General features: G+C 41.7%; 1 protein-coding gene across 1 annotated transcript in view; it reads left to right on the forward strand.

Moving 5' to 3' along the window:
• CDC45 (cell division cycle 45) overlaps positions 1-8,606 on the forward strand; it is a 21,023-nt gene extending 12,417 nt beyond the window's left edge. Inside the window, exons 14-19 of the mRNA XM_006021531.2 lie at positions 1,671-1,809; positions 3,008-3,091; positions 3,796-3,914; positions 4,693-4,769; positions 5,634-5,700; positions 7,058-8,606. Of these exons, the coding sequence (XP_006021593.1) occupies positions 1,671-1,809; positions 3,008-3,091; positions 3,796-3,914; positions 4,693-4,769; positions 5,634-5,698 (484 nt within the window). The 3' untranslated portion in view covers positions 5,699-5,700; positions 7,058-8,606. The remainder of the gene's footprint in view (positions 1-1,670; positions 1,810-3,007; positions 3,092-3,795; positions 3,915-4,692; positions 4,770-5,633; positions 5,701-7,057) is intronic.
• Positions 8,607-21,364: the final 12,758 nt, after the last annotated feature.

Below are 21,364 nucleotides of genomic sequence, written 5' to 3' on the forward strand. Positions count from 1 at the left end.
TCCTTGGACCCATATTGTTCAACATCTTCATTAATGATGTGGACATTGGAGTCAGAAGTGGACTGGCCAAGTTCGCCAATGATACCAAACTTTGGGGCAAAGCATCCACACCAGAAGACGGGGGCAATCCAGGCTTACCTGGACAGGCTCAGCAAATGGGTGGACGAGAACCTGATGGTGTTTAACACTGAAAAATGCAAGGTTCTTCACCTTGGGAGGAAAAACCTGCAGCATCCTTACAGGCTCAGCACTGCTACGCTGGCTAGCACTATGGAACAAAGAGACTTGGGGGTCATCAATGACCACAAGATGAACATGAGCCTTCAATGCGATGCTGCAGCTAGTAAAGCGACCAAAACGCTGGCTTGCATCCATAGATGCTTCTCAAGCAAATCCCGGGACGTCATTCTCCCCTTATACTCAGCCTTGCTGAGGCTGCAGCTGGAGTACGGCATCCAGTTTTGGGCCCCACAATTCAAAAAAGGATGTGGAGAAGCTTGAGAGAGTCCGGAGAAGAGCCACACATGATCAGAGGTCAGGAAAACAGACCTTATGACGACAGGCTGAGAGGTATGGGACTCTTCAGCCTGGAAAAGCGCAGGCTCAGGGGTGATCTGGTGGCCACCTATAAATTTATCAGGGGTGACCACCAGGATCTGGGGGAACGTTTGTTCACCAGAGCGCCCCAAGGGATGACTAGGTCAAATGGTTATAAACTACTGCAAGACCGTTTCAGGCTGGACATAAGGAAGAAATTCTTTACTGTCCGAGCCCCCAAGGTCTGGAATAGCCTGCCATTGGAGGTGGTTCAAGCACCTACATTGAGCACCTTCAAGAAAAAATTGGATGCTTATCTTGCTGGGATCCTATGACCCCAGCTGACTTCCTGCCTTCGGGCGGGGGGCCGGACTCAATGATCTTCCGAGGTCCCTTCCATCCCTAATGTCTATGAAATCCTATGAATGAGGCAGGGTTCTCCCCAGTGAACCTCTACCCACATCTCTCCTCCCACCAGGATTTATTTGCTCAGCTCTAGCAGCAGCAAACACTGATAAAAGCAGCTGCACCCAGAGCAGCTTGTGGGATGGGGGTGGAGAGTGCTGGCTGGGAGGGAGAGCAAGGGGCCAGGGTGCAAAAAATAGACCAGTGCAGGGGAAGGGGAGAGTGAAGAGAGCAGCCCCAGCATTGGGGCCAGTGGCTGGGTTTTCCCATCCCCGGGGCTGCGCAGGGGAAGTGGACAGAAGTTCCATGCACTGATTTGACCTAAATTGAATGAGTCTGATACTGTGTAGATCCAGGTTTATCTTAAACTAGGTTCTGCAATTTTTAAGCTGGTTTGTGTGCATGGAACTTCTGTTCAGTTACAGGTTTAGACTGATTGCTGGTCACTGACAGGGTGTGTAAGTGTAAGGTAGGCACTGGGACAAGCTAAGTTTAAATCAGGTGGCCATTTTGCACCTGATTTAACCTCCTGAATGTCTGTAGTTAGCCTTTGTGTTTGTGTAATTAAGGTTGAGTTTGACTTTAAAATACTGTAATAGCAGAATCAAAGTTAATCCCTTTATGAATAGTATCGCGAAGCAACTCAGTTTATCATGAGATTTATTTATGTATTTATTTAGTTATTTATTAATGAAATAATTTCTCTTCTTTCCTTTGCTCTACCATAGGAGTAACCTGGAGAAGCTGCACCACGGTCTGGAACTAGCCAAAAAGCAGTTACGTGCCATTCAGCAGACTGTGGCCAGCTGTATCTGCACCAATCTTGTAATATCTCAAGGGCCTTTTCTCTATTGCTGTCTCATGGAGGTCAGAATTTTGTTGGTTCTATATTGGGCTTCTTGTTTAGTAAAACTGTGATTCCTAAGTGGCAAGCTGTTAAGAACATTTGACTAGAAAGTCTGAAATAATGTAGTTTTCTGTATTGCATTGGCTGGCCTACATCTTCCCCTGAATGTTCCCCTTCGTAAAAATTGGTAGTTTGGGGGGTTCTGGTTTAACATGCAAATCAGCACGGTGATTAACCCTTCTAGGGTGCATCTACACATGCAAGTAATCCAGGAGCAGTTTCTAGAGGAAAGTACTCTAGAGTAAACTCTCCCGGGCATGCATCTACTTGTGCAGTAATGTTGGAGCAAACTTGCTGCTCCAGCAGCAGACTGCTTCCATTGCCTGTGGCCCTACACCAGGCCCCTGCAGCAGCCAGGGGAAGCTCTAGGTTCCCCCTGGGTGCTACCCACTGGCAGGTAGTACCAGGCCAGGAGACAGCTGTCTCCTGGCCGGGGCTGAGGCATCGTCCCCACCCAGGCTCTGGTGGTGGAGCCTGCCTCAGCAGGAGCCAGATCCGAGGAGCAGGGAGCAATGTCCCCCTGACCCCAGCAGCAGGGAGTTCCCAGCCCCCACTTCGTAATCTCAGGGTCAGGGCTGGGAGATAAGGATTTCTCAGCCCCCGTTCCCTAATCGTGAAGTGGGGGCCAGGAGCTCCCTGCTGCCAGGGTAGGGGGACTTAGTCCCCGCCTGGACTCCAGTGGCGGAGCCCACCCTGGCAGCAGGCAGCTCCCCAGGACAGGGAGCAATCTCCCACCCCCTTTTGTTAGGCTGACCAGGAGCACATTTGCTCCTAGTCAGGTGTCTACATGTGCACTACTACGCAGTAACTAATAAAAAGTAAATTTGCTACTTGCCTTTGCAGGTAGTAAATTTACTCATGATTAGAACAATTTACTGTGCAGTTAGCATCTGCATGTGTAGATGCGAACGCTTACTGCACAGTAAAGTATCTCGTGTAGACATGCCCTTAGAGTCCTACCTTGTGTAGTTTAGGCAAGGTTCCTTAATCTTCCCATTTTATATGAAAACAAATGGGGCTCATTTAATGGAAATGTTCCTAGAGTGACATGCAGCTTTTAAAACTGCTGGTCATTCTAAAGATGAAATAGAGCAGAGATAGCAATATCCTTAGGTGTAACTTAGTTAATAACACTTTTTTTTTTCTCCCCCACTTAAGGGCACTCCAGATGTGAAGCTGTTCTCCAGACCAGTATCTTTGTGTCTGCTCAGTAAATACTTACTCAAGTCGTTTGTTTGCTCTGTAAGTTTACAAGCTTGTAATTAGCTAAGTTTTGGACTGAGTACATAGTTACCATTCTTCTGTGGATTATTTATTAAATGGATTATTAAAGTACTCAATTTTTCAAGTGAACTTTTTCAGCTAATGGGCTGTTTAGATAGCCTTTGCACCAGTATACAAATTCTGCCATTGAGAAGATCCCAATCTTGGGATCTGCTGAACTGGAAATAGCTCTTTGTAGATCTTGACCCTTCTGATGCTCTGCAGGATATCACAGTAATTATTAAAACAAACAACTTGCCCTCTGTTGATTAAATAAATGTCTTTTTAGTTGTACCTTATGCATTGCCTGAGGCACACTTGCATCACTTAGCTTTCTCTAACCAAGTGATTCTCAGCTAGGAGACAGTAGCACCCTGGGGTGCCTTAAGGTCCTTTCAAGGGTGCCATGCATCTTTAGCACTCTTAGATATGCGAACATGATTCATTAGATAAACCCAGAGGTTTCAAATAGGAATCCATCATGTTACAAACATTCTAACCTGTTGTGGTCTTTCTGAGTTCTTTGCACCAGAAAAACTGGTCTATTATTTTTCTGTAGTCAAAAAAGAGTGAAAACTAAGAGCTGGAATTTTTCAAGGCATGCCTTGAGTCCAGTGAGGAGTGCCTCGAGTCTAAAAAGCTTGAGAACCACTGGTCTAACCGAAAGACTTTCTGCCTTCTAGACGAAAAATAAACGCTGTAAATTGCTGCCATTGATAGTGGCAGCACCCATGGATGTTGAGCAGGGAACAGTGATCATGGTGGGGATTCCTCCAGAGACAGAAAGCTCTGACAAAAAGAAGTAAGTTTTTTTGCTATGTCTCTTCCCTCAAGAGCATTTGTAGACTTAACCTGCTTCTATGTAAGCATATTTGAGCTAGAACTGTTAGTTTGATGCTAAATATGTTTATCTTAATGATGGTTTAATGACTAACTGTACATCCTTAAAAGATTGCTTGCTATAGGCATCTAACTTTTTGAATGAAAGGTGACACAGTCAGGTGTTACTTAGTTGTTACAAATTTGTTTTCTGACTCTTTTGTTCACTTACATTGAACAACACATTCTTTTTATAATATATAAATACCAGTCATCATCATGATGAAGATTAGAAGTAGCAAATATTTTTGTGCTGTTTAAGGCTTAATTTTTTTTCTGACTGTAAACTGTGTTTCAGGTGCTTGCTTAGTAGGCCATTTGCCATTGACAAACTTAAGAAAAATATCCACATTAGAATAAGCAAGAGTTATAATCACGTATTGTTTTTATAATTTAAAGGAAAAGTCTCACTGGGTTTTCGTGGGGATAAAGCAAGCAGTGTTGCTTTTGCTGACTGGAGCCTGTATACTATGGCTGCATGCTTATAGGAGATTGTATCTCTTGAACCAGGCATGTTGCTGGTGAAGGAAAAAAGATATTTTTATCTTGTATGTCTCATTTGAGAAGTTAATAAATGCTATTTTAATTTAATGGTGTTGGTTGTAGCTATGTTGGTCTAAGGACATAGGCAAGAACCGTGTCTGTTAATTTAGCAACCTATATATTTCCTAATGTGTAGTGGGTGTGGTTTTTTCTCTTAGCTTTTTTGGCAGAGCGTTTGAGAAGGCTGCAGAGAGCACACATTCTAGGACTTTACACAACCATTTTGACATGTCTAGTAAGTCATTTTACCTTTTGTATTCACTTGTGGCATTTTACCAGGATTTCCTTTAGGGGTCACTATTCTCACTGTGTTAGCTACAAATCCCTAAGATATCTTGACCATTTTACAAAATGAATGTTAATATGAGTAGTTTTATTAACATGTGCTCTGAATGCTAGCCCTGGTGGACAGGGTAGTGTGCAAGTGTTCTGTGCAGCACATTTTCTGTAATGTAATACACAATCCAGAATATAGCACTGTGACCATTTTTGTTTTTCATTTGACATCTTGCATCTTTACTTAAAAGTAAAAAAACTACTAGCTGGAATTTTGTAAACCTCTTAATTTTAGAGAGAAATACTTTTAATTGGAAGAGTAGTTTTTTTTTCTACCAAAGCTTCTGGATTTACAATAACCAATTATAATTATGTGCAAGTTTTCTGTAGACTTACGTGCATCAGCGTCTTTACGATTATTTGGTTTATTCAAGTGTGAGATGAAAGTCATACAAAAGGACAGGGATTTAAGATCCTTTTATTCAAAGAACTTGTTTTGAAACCTAAACTTTCCCAGTCTTTGTATGTTTTTCAGACTGAAAATTATGACCTAGTTATGTTAGGTAGTGTATGGAGAAAAACTAGAGTATGTTTCATCCATACACTGATTTAAAAATGGTGGTTGTATTAAATAGTGAGAGCCTGAAACTCCTGATATTCCTTAAATTTTGCTTTAAGGTACAGTCAGATATTTCAATGTTGCCCAGATCTTTTAGTTCTCTCTTTAAATTTGATTGGAATTGTTAAATAATATTTGTAGTGTGTGAGATTTATTGCATCTGGAACTTGTCTGCTGTACTAATAAGAGCTTTAATTTTTTTAGTAATTGAACTGAAAACTGAAGATAGGAGCAAATTTGTGGATGCACTTATTTCTCTCTTGTCTTAATGGTAAGAACACACATAATTGTAGTAGTGTCTCAGTGTACTGGTTCCCAAACTGGTGGTCCATAAGGCCTTTACAAATGGCTTTCAAATTGTCCCAGGAACGTCTCTCACTTCATTCCTTCTTTTAATTTTAAGTTTAATATGGGTGCATAATGATTGATAAAACAAGTACCCTAAATACATGAGATGAAAAAATTATATGTTCTGAAAAGATTTCTTGTGTGGTCACCATCTTGAAACACTTTAGCTATAAATTTTAGGTGAAATGCCTTAAAACAAATAACATTACTTAACTGTTGAATCAACATACAATGTGCCTTTTATAAACACTAACAGAATTTTTATAAACCTGATAGAATAACAACTTGATTTAAAAACAAAAAAACACTACTTTGTAGCTGCAACTTTTATTTTTTCTGAGAGACTTACATAAGCTCTCCCTAGCTGTCAAATATTTTCTTTTGTGGTAGTCTGTGGGCTTTTAATCCGGAAAGGGAACAGGCTACTTCTGTTTTGAAACACCTCCAAAAGATTCAAAATCAAGGTTGATGCTCCGTCCTTGTCTTGTTCCTTTTTTTTATTATTATTATTCATGACAATGTACTTAAGTTCAGGACACAAGCTTGGCCGTAGGGGTTCATTTCCTGCATTGCATATTTGTTATAGCCTTAATATGGTATAAATATAATTAACATTTGTTATGGCCTACCTTGATGGCACATGGGATTTTGTTTGGAATAAAGTTGGGACTCCTTAACTTTAGGTATGTCAATAAACTTTTAGAGCACAACTGCATATGTCCTTGTAGGATATGCTGTTCATAAGTAGACAACATAATCACATAAAACTTTTATTCAGTTTGAGACTTAACATTGAGCATTTGTAATTCATTTTCAGTGTTTTATTTATTTGTTCAATTTTATACAGGTAGTATTTATTTTAGTGCTCAGTTAAGACCTGGTCTACTTAGTCAAACTTGTTTTCTTCTGAAATTTCTTAAGAACTTTCTTATAACTAGTCTGGGTGACGTGGTGGGGTTAAGGCACAGCTAACTCTCAGCCAGTTTGGCCTCCACTGAACAGCACAACAGTGTCAACCTCAAAACATTTAGAAATATCTGGGAAATTGTTCGGGGACATGGAAAATATTGCTGTAGGTATTGGCTGTAAAGTATTGTCATCTAAATTCTCAAATAACCCGTTCCTCTGTTTTGACTACTTTTTTTTATTAAATATTGTTCTTGTATTGATGTATTGTAATTGAGAGAGGATTTTTAGATGTGCTAAATGGCTTTCTAATGCATGTTGAGAAATGATCCTCAGTAGTCACCTGTGAGATAACTGACTCTTCCCCTTTATAGATGTGAAAACTGAGACATGAGATTGAGACTTGTCCAAGGTCACACAGTGATTGATATGAGATTAGATCCCCAGAGGTCTACATGAATTATGTATACTGCTTCATCGAGCACCAGAGACACAGTATATGGTTTTCTGTTCTTTCTTGTTCAAAAGTATGAACCAGTGGGTTACCTGCTGGTATTGTCACTTGTTAGACCATCACCAGTCAATGGTTTTTAAGACCTCTTTTGCTGCCCTGCTGCAGTTCAGTCTGGCTTTGGTTTATCTTCTGCCTTCATTCCATGAAGATGCACTTTGGCTTTGTGAAATAGCCAAAGGACCTAATGGGCAGAATGTCCTGCAGATGTCCCCCATACCTTCAGGGTTCATGGTGTTTATAACTGTAATGCCTTGTCTTGTTGTCTTCCTATATATTTTGGAACAGGCATGGACTCCATTCGTTGTCTCTTAGGTAGACAAAAGATCACCTTAAAAAAATAGCAACCCTCCAACTAAAAAACATACCTTCCTGATAATAAGAGGTAATAGGCACTGCTATTTGGATCCTGTAGTTTCAGGCTTCCGGATTAGTTGGAACAGAACTTCAGTACTTATGAAGTAGGTTTCTGTAACAGTTCTTGATAATTCGGGGCTCTTCTACATGTTTCTGTGCCGATATTGATGTTAATAAGTTTATAATACTGCCATTCAACTGATCTTTTTTTTAAAGTATGTGTGTGTTAAAAAGCTAAGGATAAATTTATCTTGTGTATATTTATAGAGGGAGCTCAGTTGGGTGAGTAGAAGAAAAATGGATCCAGGAATTGGTGTCTCTGCCTAGCAAGTCTGAATAGCACAGGGAAATCTATTAAAGAGAGGGTGTTTGTTACAGAAGTTGGTGGGTTGTTTCTTTTTTTATTTTTAAGGTAGGGGAGGGCTCCAATCAGGTGTTCAGTATATTGAGATTTGATAAACAACCAGAATATAGCTCTTCGTATTTTCACTTCATGGAAGTAATAGTTCTGTGAGGCATGGTTTTAGGATTATAGGTCTCATGCATCCAAATACCGAACAACCAAAAGTACTAAAGGAAAGCACTGCTGGTCTGCACTATTTGTATGTTGTTACAAGCACCTCCTGAAGGAGACTTCCATCCCGATACCATTTCCTTAGTCAGCCATTCTGGTACTGTACTGTCGGTTATAATATGGCTTTGGGAATGGTATTCTAAAAGTTGAGTTGTAATGCTCATGCATAGCTTCTGCAGTATTTGGATATTAATTCAAATTAATTAGTTCAATCTCAGCTGCTTTCCAGGGTAAAGCCCCTCAAGCCAAGCCCTAGATGATTTTAGCCATGTGAAAGCTTTATTGAGCAGCAAAGTAACTAAATTATCTGTCTGATGCTCAACAGTATCAGACATAACTTAAGGGATAAGCATCTAAAAGTAAATTATAAGGATATAGAAAAAGTATCTGATGATAGCTATATTCAGATCATCTAATGCAGTTCTGCATAAAGCTTTTAATTCTTGTATTAAAGCTGCTGGGGTTTTTATTTTTTCTGTGTTTGGGGGTATATTTTAAAGGCTTTTTCTTCTTTCAATGTTTGCTTGGATTCATGTGATTTTTTTTTTTTTAATTTCTTTTCTTGTATATTGAGCATGTAAAGATTTTGTTGTCTATGTTCTGCCATATTTTGTACAGATTTTTTTTATGTAGTTTAATTTGAAATTAATGGGATTTTAGATGTAGCCAGAATAAATTTTTTACTTGTATTTCACATCAAATAAAGTTGTTTTAATACTTCATCTTGTTCTAGCAATTTCATTTACTTGCCAGATTGCAGTAGAATGCTATTACTGAATAAAATTAAGCAACGTATTTTTTTTCTCCTGCATGTTTATTTTTATTATTCAAAATGATCTATTAGTATAGCCTTTATCAGCATACTTTTGGTTATGTCTCTAGTGTAATTCTGTGTTTAATGCAGTGATATGTAACCTGAATGCTACAGCATCCTGGCAGACAAGGTTCCTTGGGTGAGTTTGATATCTTTTATTAGACCAACCCAAATGGTTGGAGAATATTTATTAAGCAAGCTTTCGGGTTCAAAAACCCTTCGTCAGGCTAAGGAAGCTGCAGCAGTTGGTGTGTGCTCTTCCTGGATGGAATGCCTATGTCCTTAGACCAACACGGCTAAAACCTACACCCCTACAGCATCCTGGGGCATTATGAAATCTTTCTAAGGGTGCTGTGGGGTGCCATACAATGTTAGCACTGTTAGGTGTGCAAACCTAATTCACAAGATAAATCTAGATGTTTCAAATAGGAATCTATAGTGTTAACAAATAAGTCTACTGGGAGGTACTTTGAGTCTAAAAAGGTTCAGAAGCACTGGTTTAATATTATGCAGTAAATTCATTAATTAGTAAACTGGGTTTTTTGGGGGTGTTGTTTGTTTTTTTTATATCACCTCTGAGGCAGCTATCTCTACTTCAGGCATAGGAAAACTAAGACACAGGTTGGTTTATTTGTGTTGGAGCCAGGATTAGAATGTAGAATTCTTGGCTCCTTGTAATATGCTTTAGCCAACATGTATTGTTGCTCAATATTAAAACTAGAGGTGCACTGATAACATCAGTCTGATACCAAATCGGTACCGATATAAAGAATATTAACTGTATCAGAAATTGGCCTAATGTGGCCGATTAATTTGGGTGATAAATACCCATGCATGTGCGTGGCCACATCACAGCACGTAGGCGGCAAGGAGCACAGCCCAGCAGCTTGGAGAGCTGTGTGCAGCTGGTAAGTGTTGTAGAAGAAAGAGTGGTGGGCGGGTGGGCAGATCAAGGCCCCTGCAGCTCTGCCCCATGGCCCGCCCTGCCTGGGCAGCGCCTGCCCCAGCCCAACTCCTCCCTCACTGCTGGGGCCTTAATCTGCCCCTTCCCTTCCCCCTCCCCTTTCACCGCAACAGACTTACCAGCTGGACGCAGCTCTTCAAGTTGCTGGCTGTGTAATGGAAATCGGATCGGTATTGACTGATGCCTCCTTAAAAATCTGCTATCGGTATTGGTCCCCAAAATCTCTATCAGTGCATCCCTAATTATAACAAATGTTGAAAGTGGAAAAAAAAATATAGGCTGTTTCAGAGTAGAATACCAAAGGCTCTGTTAAAGGTGAGAATTTAGGACTAAAAGTCCAAACTTCTTTAGTACTTGAAATGTATCAGCTGTAACTGTGGTCCCAGATAGTATAATAGATTGTATTGCTGTTGTTAGACCCTCACTGTATATGCACAATACATGACATCATTACAAAAAACAGTGGGACCATACATAGATTTCCTTCACATTGTTTTGTGCTTCAAACTGCTACCTTAAAAAAAATTACACATTGCGTATAACTGGCACGTATTCCTTGGAGACTTTAGCTTATGGCACATGCCATAGACTCCCTGCATTTCCCCAGGCTCCATGTTTGCAACCTTCCCATCACTTCCTCTTTCAGGGACTCTGCAACCCCACTCAATTGTCCTTGCCCCTCCACCCGAGGTTTTGTCCCCATTCTCCCTCACGTTAGGGGTCTTGTGCCACGTTCCTTTTCCCTCTACCTGGCTTTCCTCTTTGCCTCCATTATCCCTTTTTCTGTCAGGGGTTCTCTGTGTCCAGCATTGGGGGGCATATGTATGTCTGCATCCATTCCTCCTTCCCTTTGCCCTCTACCTGCCTTTATTTTAGAATGGCAACATTAACTAGTTTTTGGATCTGCAGAGATGCCTGAAACTGGCTGTCCACCGCAGTTGATGAACTTCCAGTTCTGCACCTCTCCCCGCCCCTCCCCCTTATCCTTCCTCCTCTCTCCCTGTTCTGATTTCCACAAAACCAGTAGGATTCTCTCTGACAATGTCTGTCTGGAGCATTTCCTGAAACGTTCAGATCCCATGTGATGTCCAGGAGACAAATGGAGAAATGTTATGAAGTATAAAGACTTTCAAGCTTGGCTAAAAATAACATGCTTAAAGTAATGCTCAACTGTGTTTGAAATGCCCTTCAAATAACGTACTGGATTTATTCCAACACTAGATCGACTCCCCCCTCAGCAATTTAACAGGAGGTGGGGAAAAAGCCCCTTGTTGCAGTGGAGTACAGGGGTGGGGGGGAGAGGCAGCTGCTGCTACCTCCCCACCACCTCTGCTCCTGCTGTTTCCCCCAGTGCAGCCTCTGCCCCCCACGCTCAACCCTTGCTCCGGTGCTGCAAGCTGTCTCCACACTCCAGCCTGGAGCACAGAGCAAACCCCCAGACCAGCCTGGTAGCATTAGCAATGGCAGCGCCAGCCCTAGTTCTGGGGCTTGGCTGGAGCTGCCGCCCACCACCACTGCTTCTGGGCCTGGCTGGGGCCAGAGCAAGCACGTACTCCACACCCCAGGCCGGGGCAGAGACGGAGCCTGCAGCATTGGAGCAAAGGTAAAGGGGAGGGGGTAGGCTGGGGGGCAGAGGTGGTGGGGGGAAAGACAAGAGGCAAGTTGTGTGTGGGAGCAAGAAGCATGGATCAAGTGGCTTGACCTCCTGCTTCCCTCTACTAACCGTCCCCTGTCCCTTACCACTGCTTTGCCTGCTGCAAGGAAAGATGACTCTCCAATAATTAGATTCTATACATGGAAAATTATAACATTTATAAGTTCCGTATATAAAATCTTATTGGGGAGTCCTCTTAAATTCAGAGCAGAGTTGTCTTGGATTCAAGTAGAGACAGTTGTGTATCCAAATAAGCTTGTAGTATCTCAGCCTCGTGTTTTTCATTTTAATGTTGTAGAGTGCAGTTACAGTGGACGAAAATACCAAGCCAAGGTTATACCCACATGCAGTCAACTACATGCATAGCACAAAAGTTTGCGAGGTTCCTTTCAGTTGTATTTGTTTTTCTATCCTGAGCGCAGGCTGAGAGAGAGTCAGGAGAGTGGAAATGTAAAACATTATTCATCAGGTAAATGGTCTCAGACTTTTTTTTTTTTTCTCTGAAAAAAAATAGGTCTACATTTAAACGCAATAATGAGACATTCATCTTACAGAACTTTTTTTTTCCCCAGGAAGCTTTAGAAGTCCTTGACAAATAAGTTTCCAGAGCCTTATCAACCAAAGTGAACATTGAGGTAGCATGGCCCTCTAATAGGTTTTCAAATGGGATTGAGGGTCACACTACTGACTGTGCTCTAACAGGTTAACATATTAATCTAGTTGATTGCTCTGCTCCACCACCGCTGCACAAAAAAAGCACAGTCTGTATAGTCCTGTAATGTATGTACTTAAAGCATAAGCTGTTTTCAATAGCAGTAAATTGGTGCTGTGATGTGTGTAAGAATTAATGTGGAATATCCTGCTGTGTAGTTCAGCCAGTTAAGAACCACATTGTGCTTAACCCCTTACCAGTGACTGTTGGATTTGCTAGTGAATTTGGGCTTGATGCCAAGAACTCTTAACTTTTCCTCATGAAGGGGTTTAATATGCTTTAGACTTATTTGTCCAAACATCAAATTTGGCTGCAAGAGCCTTTTAAAATAAAATGGTTAAGGCACTAACAAATCGGCTTACCCCTTTAGATGTATGGTGACATTCCATTTAGCCGGGTCTGAATGCAAATAGAAACATTCCCTAAGGATTATATTTGAGCTGCAGTAACTTTATTTTTCCCCCCAATGCACTCATTCACAGTTAGAGCCCTGTGGCAAATCAGCTCTTTTAATTATCTCTGCTGCTTCACATCCATTTTAGAGAACAATATTACATAAACATGGCATAGCAAAAATTCCTTCAACCTAGGTAAATAAGCTTTCTTTTCTTAAAATAATGACCACTATGATAGAGGTTACTAAATAACAAAAAACTGTCTAGACAAGCTAACTGAAATAGCACGGCTGTACAGTGACTTGCCACCTTTAGTCTTTCCAAAACAAACCGGTTCCTCCATCCAATATTTGCTGGGTAGGTGAAGTGGGACATAACTGAGAGAGAGCTGAAAAGACCTCATCTGATGGGAATGAAAATGAATCCTTCACCCAGAAGGGGCACAGTAAGTGAAAAGACCTACCAGCTATCTAACCGTTGTATTATGCAAGAGCCTGAGAAAACAAGTAGTCTTATTTTTCTTACTACCCTGGTCTCTCTTAAGACTGTTTGATAAAGTACTAAAACTTTCTCATAGGTATGAATATTCCAGGTCCATGTCAACTGCCTCTGTTCATCCGGACACTTATTTTTCTAAAAGTCAAGGCGAAGATGCTGTTAGTAGGAGGAATTTCAAAACATCGATACGTGAGGGTGAAGAATCCTAGTTGAAAAAAAAGATATTCCAGTTTTTTTGAGGGTCTGCGTTTAGTCGGTGTTGTTCCATTCTGATGGTGTTAATGAAACTAGTAATGCTTTTGTTCAGTAGATGACATAGTATGACTAAAATGTTAGAAATATCTGCAATGATTTAAACCCCTTCCCACTAAGCTCTAAAGTAGGAAGATTGGGATTACAGTAAACATCCTGGAAGATTGCTGATAACTTCATTCCTGCAAGTGAGGTTAAAACCCTGGTTTCATTGTTTTAGATCTGTGACAGGCCTTTTACAGATAATCAACCATTCTTATCAGCCACTGTAAACCGTTATCACATTTAATGGAGATAAAGGATCTTTTTATATCATTTTTATTTTACCTATTTTATCCTGTAGTGTTCAGCAGGACTGTGAAAGGTACTGCCTCCTTACACCCTTAACACCACACATCAGTTTAATAGATGTTAGGGCCTGGAAGGGACCTTACTTGCTGCTGTTCAACATCATTCACTCTGGAGAGTTGAGTTTCCTACAGGACAAATGGCTTTTACAGGTTCTACTATTGTGCATGCAGAAGTCTTCAGAAGCCCAGCAAACATGGTTATAACATCTGAGTTAGATGTAAATCCCATGTAGTCATGTAATTAAGAAGTTGGACACACAACAGGGAGCAGCAGAGCAAAAGAATGCAATGCGAGGTGGTTTGTCTTCTCAAATTTGTCTACCTAAAATTTGGTTACAGAGAGACATCTTTGTTCCTTTCTCATTGGGTTCTGGGGCTGCCTACAAAAATTAGGGATTAAATTATGAGAAAATGTGGATTTAAACTAGTGACCTAAGAATCGGGCTTCTGGAATCTGTATGAGACTTAGTGTTATATACAGAAGCCAATAGGAGACACTAGCATGTGATTGCTGTACCACCATAGTGCACTGTACGGCGACAGTGCACTATGGTGTAGATGTGCCCAACAGGCCTCAAATAGTAAGGATGCTCTAGGAAGAAAATTAAATTTGCACTTGGAGTGCACTGGTTTTAGGGAAGGTGGAGCCTGTTCTGTAACAGAGATTTAATCTTGGGTGAGTGTGGAGAAGTGTGTGAAGAAGAAAGCTTGTTCACCTTGATATGAGAGTGTAAGATCAGAATACACTGTAAAACCATCTATGCAAATAAGGTGCAAGGTCATTAATAGAAAAAAAACCCATCTGAGCAGGATTAGGAGTGTAAAGACCCCCAAATTCTAGTCTGGTGCAGTAGTCTATCATCCCTTTATACATGATTTGTATGTTGGTAGCTGTTGTAAGTTTGATTCCCTTGCAACTGGAATGGCTGTTATTTTTGGAGAATGGTGGGTTATTTCCCAGTAAAACTTAACTGTCATCTTTCCTGCGAAGGAGATTTCCTCTGGTAATCTGCAAGGACAGCAAAGAATCTTCCTGCCATCCTCCCCCTGCACCCCATAACCAAAGTTGTGTGATATATTGGGTCAACTATACTTGATAAAAGTCAACTCAAAAGCCATTATGTGGCTCAAGGGGATATTGTGAAAAGGAGAAAAAAACCCCAGCGAGATGTTTGTTTTGCTTCATGGAAAACTGGAAAAAAGAGTTCCCACTGCCTATTGTTTATCGTGGTTGGTTTCAAGGTGGTACAGAAAGTTCTACTTGGCCTATATTCAAGGTTTGAGGAAAAATGTTGTTCGAGGTTGGAGCGTTAAAGATCAACGTCACCTTAAAATATTGTCGTTTTGGATATAAACAGTTTCTCGGCAGGAAACATTCAAGATGGAAGGACAAAGTAGATTAAAAAACTGTTGATTTCAGGCTGGGGGCCAGTTCTCTGCAAATGTTTTAATTTCTATAGTTACCATTCATAACTTGGCTGATTTGAAGACGTGAAACTATGATCAAGATTATTTTCCCTGAATGCCTTTTATTCAACCATGCGCAACTGTACAAAACTTCAGGTGTCTACAGGGAGAATAAGGACCACAAGCTTCCTAGCATTAAACATTAAAACTTTCTAAATCTAAATGAGTCCTTAATGAGGCTGGAATCGAAGGGATTGCAAGTATGGAATTGGGTTATTATAACATGAATGTGTTTGGCAATCTTGTTGCTAAATACAGAAACAGGGATTTTTAAATTGCTTGCAGAATCCTGTAGCAAGCTTATCCAGATGCACATAGCATTTAAGTGTCCTTTGTTAGGCTGTTCTCAGACTGCCTTGCACAGCTGGAACTGGTTCTAGACTAGACTCATAGAAGCCTTTATTCCATCAAAGTTTATCAGCATTATGATTGTCTCTCTTGACTCTGAAAGTAAATCAATTAAATCATCAAAGCATGAACAGTCCTCCTCAAATATTTTTCTTAACTTTGATTTTTTCTGAGAAAGCAATCTTGATACGGACACGTTCACACAGACAAAAATATATATATTGAGCTATAGCTTTTTGGGTTTTTTTGGTGTTCCTTTTCAGCTAATGATTATCTTTGTAGGTTCAAGATCTCTTCAATCATACCCAACAATATGTTTCATATTCCACTGAATTAACAATTTATTAAATCTTGTCATGCAAGTTGTGCTGATACAAAATGATGATTATTCATGGAGAAGGAAACTTTCAACATATAGTATCCAAACTTCAAGGATCAAACAGGAAGGAGGAGGTGTGAAGGCGTCTTAATATTTTTTTCTGTGTGCGCGCTGTGGTAAGCTTTGTAGGGGTCAGTCAAGATATTTATGTTTATGACTCTCAAATGTTAATAATGAGGTTATATTTGTACGTGTCAAATTTGAAAGACAAAAGCTTTGGGGTCCCAATCAACAGAAAGGACTTTAATATGTCCCCTTCCTCCCAAATCAAGCCTTGCCAGTGAGTCTTTTTAGGATGAAATTCCCCCCATCCTGTTATCCTCAAATGAACAAAAATACTAGTTGAAGTCAGACAGGTGAAGAGCTGCAGAATGCTGCCCTGAGCATCCGTAGGTATTAGCTGAATGGTCTATTTTAAGGTATTCTTTGGTATTCCTATCCCTCAGTTTATTTTCTGACCATTTTTTTTATCAAAGCAATACACCCAATCCACTGTCAGTGCGGTGTGCTTCTAGTCTGCACAAGATGGAAGGCTCCTAAAACCACTGGGATTTTTCTCGCAGAGTTGGGTGTACAGATTCATTTAAAGACTTCCCTTCTAGCTGGCACAGCTAGTCTATTTTCACAATCCAGTTGGTGTTGGTGTCTCTTTCCACTGTTTAGCTCTGCGGAATTTACTTTCCTTTAATCAGCCATTCACAGCATGCCAGAGGAAAATCGAGACACCTGCCATTGAATTGGAAAGAATTCACAGGGACGTTCGAGCACTTGGTATGTTTTCATTTGCTGAAAGAAGTCACCAAAGGGCTGCAGAAGTAATTATGCCAGGAAATTTTCTCTCCTGCCAAGTCTGAAAACCTAAGCAAGTCTCTTGCATTTAAAAGAATGGGCAAACAAAATCATACTTTATTTGAAGGTTATTGAGATCCCTGTATTACTTAGATTACATTCAAAAGGAACAAATAATTGGATTGTAAAATATGCTCATCAGTTCCTTGTGCCTTTATCTGACATGTCTTGCTACCTGATGTTTTGCTTGAACATTTAAAATTATACCTTTTTCTTTGGGGATTAATTCTTATAGTTACAGGATTTGTATGGCACTGTAGAATAGGTAAGTGGAATGGATAAATGACATTATACTGCAAAGAGTATCACTTTACAAGTTGGGAAACAAATCAGAATAAATGCAGAGGTGGTTACAGTCCCCGTTGTGACTGTGACAATCTTCTTCCAGATGCAATAGGTCCATATAACAGAGGTAAATGCAACCAGGATATTATCAGGCAAACAGATGTGAGATCTCTGGTTAATGTTTTCTAACCCAATAGCAAGGCAAGAAGAAACGTATTCATTGTAAAAAAAATTAATGGTATTTTCTATATAGCTGGTGTTTTGGCACAAAACATTCCCTGTTTTGGCGATAAATTACAATAATTATCCTTCAAGAAGAGAATTTTATTCAGAGCATTAGTGACTTTAAGATACAGATGTTTTGTACCTACCATCATAGCTGTTGTAAGAGACAGAGCTCACTCCTGGAGGGTCCACTGGAGTAGGATTTGAATTGCTTGTCAGAGACCTGCCCAAGTAGGATAACAAACACAGCTATTTGAATGTGCACCAGCATGGTTCCTGCTTTAGCTGTATGTGTGCCTCACACAAGCAAGACCAGGCGTCTAATAGTCCTCATAGGCTAACCTGCACTGCTTTGTGCTCCTGAGATAGCAAATAAAGCACATAGTGGCCCCATCCCTCCTGTAGTTCACTGACCAGGGCAGCTGCAAGTGGCAGAACCTGCTGCTCGCTTCAGAGACATGAAGTCAGTTCTTTCAGCCCCTTTGGTGAAGCAGTCTGTCTTCACACTTTGTCAAAATGACCTCTCTGCCTCAGCAGGTCTTGTCTGTTAAGCAATCCTTTCTGCTATCTCACCTCTAAAATAGGGTGCAGACTTGGCAGGAACACTGTTATGGCAGTGTCCACTCCCCCCATCGTGCACATCTTGCTGTTTTATGCAACATGCCTCTTTGAAGTGTTCTCACTAGAAAGTTATCTTTGGGTTTTTTTAAATCCAAGACTTAAAAAAATGTAATTGGCTCCTCATTGCTTCTAGGGGCAGGTCTCTGCCACACTACATTGTCTTGCACAAGATGTTTCCTGTTCTTTGATAAGATATCAGTTGGCATAGATATGATCTTGCCTCCCAAAAACTTAACTCTGTAAGATATTTATGTTGCACAAAACATGATCAGAGCTCTGCTTTGATCCTTAGATGTACACAGAATATCGCTGGTAGAATCCATTGACCTTAAGACAGCCCTTTTGGAGCTGGGGAGAAGCTATATCTTGGGAAGCTATATCTCCAAGCCCAAAGGGAGTCAGTCCCAATGCATACCAAGGGGGGTAAAAGTGCTAAAAAGCCCCCATGGCTTGGCAAGGGCATTCAGAAATGCCTGAGGGCTAAAAAGGAGGCATACATCCAATGGAAGCAAGGGGCTATTACCAAAGAGGATCACATCTCCGTTGCTCGAGGCTGTAGGGCGGCTGTTAGGCAGGCCAAGGCAGAGATGGAACTGGGGCTGGCAACCAGGATTAAGGATAACAAAAAGTCCTTTTTCAAATACGTGGGGAGCAAGAAGAAGGCACTGAGTAATATAGGGCCCCTGCAGGATGCGCTTGGCAATCTAGTGACTGCTGCAAACAAAAAAGCGGACCTCTTTAACAAATTCTTTGCCTCCATTTTTCTGAGCAGGGACTGGGACATCTCCCCCACCAGGAGTACAGAAGGACTCAGGAGGCACCACCAGGCCCAAGGTTAGGGATGACGTAGTTAGGGAACTTCTGGAGGGGCTGGATGTGCTCAAATCAACAGGCCTGGATGCTCTTCATCCAAGGGTGCTGAGGGAATTGGTGGGGGCCATTGTAGGGCCCCTGGCAGGGCTATATGAGCGCTCATGGAGCTCTGGTGTGGTGCTAGATGACTGGAAAAAGGCCAACGTGGTTGCCATTTACAAGAAAGGGAGAAAGGAGGACCCAGGTAACTATAGGTCCGTCAGTCTTACCTTGGTCCTGGGGAAGATCTTTGAGAAAGTTATCAAGGAGCACATCTGCAAGGGACCAGCAGGGGAGATCATGCTCAGGGGGAACCAACATGGGTTCATGAAGGGAAGATCCTGTCAGACTTACCTTATTTCCTTTTACGATCAGGTCACAAAGTCCTTGGATGAAGGCGTGGGGGTGGATGTCGTCTTCCTGGACTTTAAGAAGGCCTTTGACACTGTCTCTCACCCCGGTGTCATAAAAAAAAAAACCTAAATGACTGTGGCATTGATGCCTACACAGTCAGATGGGTGGCTAATTGGCTGGACAGTCGCAGCCAGAGCATGGTGGTGGACGGGTCATTTTTGACCTGGAGGGATGTGGGCAGTGGGGTCCCCCAGGGCTTGGTCTTCGGGCCTGCACTGTTCAACATCTTTATCAATGACTTGGACAAGGGGGTGGAAAGCACATTGTCCAAGTTCACTGATGACACCAAGATGTGGGGTGAGGTGGGCACGCCAGAAAGGAGGGACAGCATCTAGCTAAATCTGGACAGGTTACAGAGACTGGCAGATGGGAATAGGATGGAATTCAACATGGACAAGTGCAGAGTGCTGCAGCCGGGGAGAAGGAACCAGCAGCATACCTACAGGCTGGGGAATGCCCTTCTCGTCAGCACAGAGGCAGAAAGGGATCCTGGAGTCATTGTTGACTTCAGGTTGGAAGGAGGGACAGCATCTAGCTAAATCTGGACAGGTTACAGAGACTGGCAGATGGGAATAGGATGGAATTCAACATGGACAAGTGCAGAGTGCTGCAGCCGGGGAGAAGGAACCAGCAGCATACCTACAGGCTGGGGAATGCCCTTCTCGTCAGCACAGAGGCAGAAAGGGATCCTGGAGTCATTGTTGACTTCAGGTTGGACATGAGCTGCCGATGCGAGGAAGTGGCTGGTAAGGCTAACCGCACCTTGTCATGCATCCACAGATGCATCACGAGCAGGTCCAAGGAGGTGATCCTCCCCCTCTATGCAGCATTGATCAGACCGCAGTTGGAATATTGCATCCAATTCTGGGTGCTGCACTTCAAGAGAGATGTGGACAGCATTGAGAGGGTCCAGAGGAGGGTCACTCGCATGATCAGGGGGCAGCAGGGCAGGCCATATGAGGAGAGGCTAGGGGGCCTGAACCTATTCAGCCTCCACAAGAGAAGGCTGAGGGGGGATCTGGTGGCTGTCTACAAATACACCAGGTGGGATCAGCAGGGAATAGGAGATGCCCTGTTCCCCTGGGCACCACATGGGATAACTAGGAATAATGGCCACAAGATGATAGAGAGCAGGTTCAGGCTAGACATCAGGAGGCATTACTTTATGGTTAGGGTGGCTAGGACCTAGAACCAACTTCCAAGGGAAGTGGTGCTCGCTCCTACCTTGGGGGTCTTTAAGAGGAGGCTGGATAGACACCTGACTGGGGTCATATGACCCCAGCATCTGTTCCTGACCAAGGCAGGGGGTCGGACTTGATGATCTACAAGGTCCCTTCTGACCCTAGCTAGCTACTATGAGCTACTACTATGGAAACCCCTTCTCCACATGAGCTCAAATTTGGAACAGAGAATGTCTCCTGCCCTTCCCTCCAAGTAATCAGAATGGATTTTAGAGCACTCAAAAAATCTCTCAAACAGGTTCTCAAACAATGATAGCAGAGCTAGTGCTCTGCCATGAATCTAAAACCAAGTACTACATATGAGAACATTGGTGGTTTTAATGGTGCATGGCACATGCTCTGCTCTGTTGCTTTGACAAAATTCTCTCCTAAGTTAATTTGAAGATCAGAGTCGGTGCACTTGAAACATCCAGTTTAATTGCCATAATTATGTGTTTGGATTCTACACTAAATCCATCTGCAGAATTAATCATATCCAGAATTCAGGAGCTTAGCTTTTGTCTAGGACTACTCCAGCCTTGCATCTACCCCTCAGTGTAAAATCCCACATATGATTTCTTAAGGCCCTTAAAAACCTAAATCCATAATTAATTTTATATTTTCTAGTGGTGTGTTCTTCATTACGCTCATCAAAATATTCTTGGCTGAGATGGCTCCATTTTTTCCATTACATAAATTCCAGTCCCGTCGGTCTCTTCTGCATTTTGCACATTGTGTATGGAGGCCGTTACTCTTCAGCATTATTACCACTTTGTGTATCATGTACACATCCAAGGGTCTCACTGATTTTTATAAAATTACATTATTTCTTTTTTACAAGTGAGAAAATTTAGGCACAGCTGCTGTGACTTGTCCAAGGCCTCCATACAGACACCTTTTGTTGATCCATGCCTTAAGGTTCAGGCAGTTTTGTGGATTC

This window comes from Alligator sinensis, unplaced genomic scaffold, assembly GCF_000455745.1.
Source record: "Alligator sinensis unplaced genomic scaffold, ASM45574v1 scaffold570_1, whole genome shotgun sequence".
NCBI classification, from domain to species: Eukaryota; Metazoa; Chordata; order Crocodylia; family Alligatoridae; genus Alligator; species Alligator sinensis.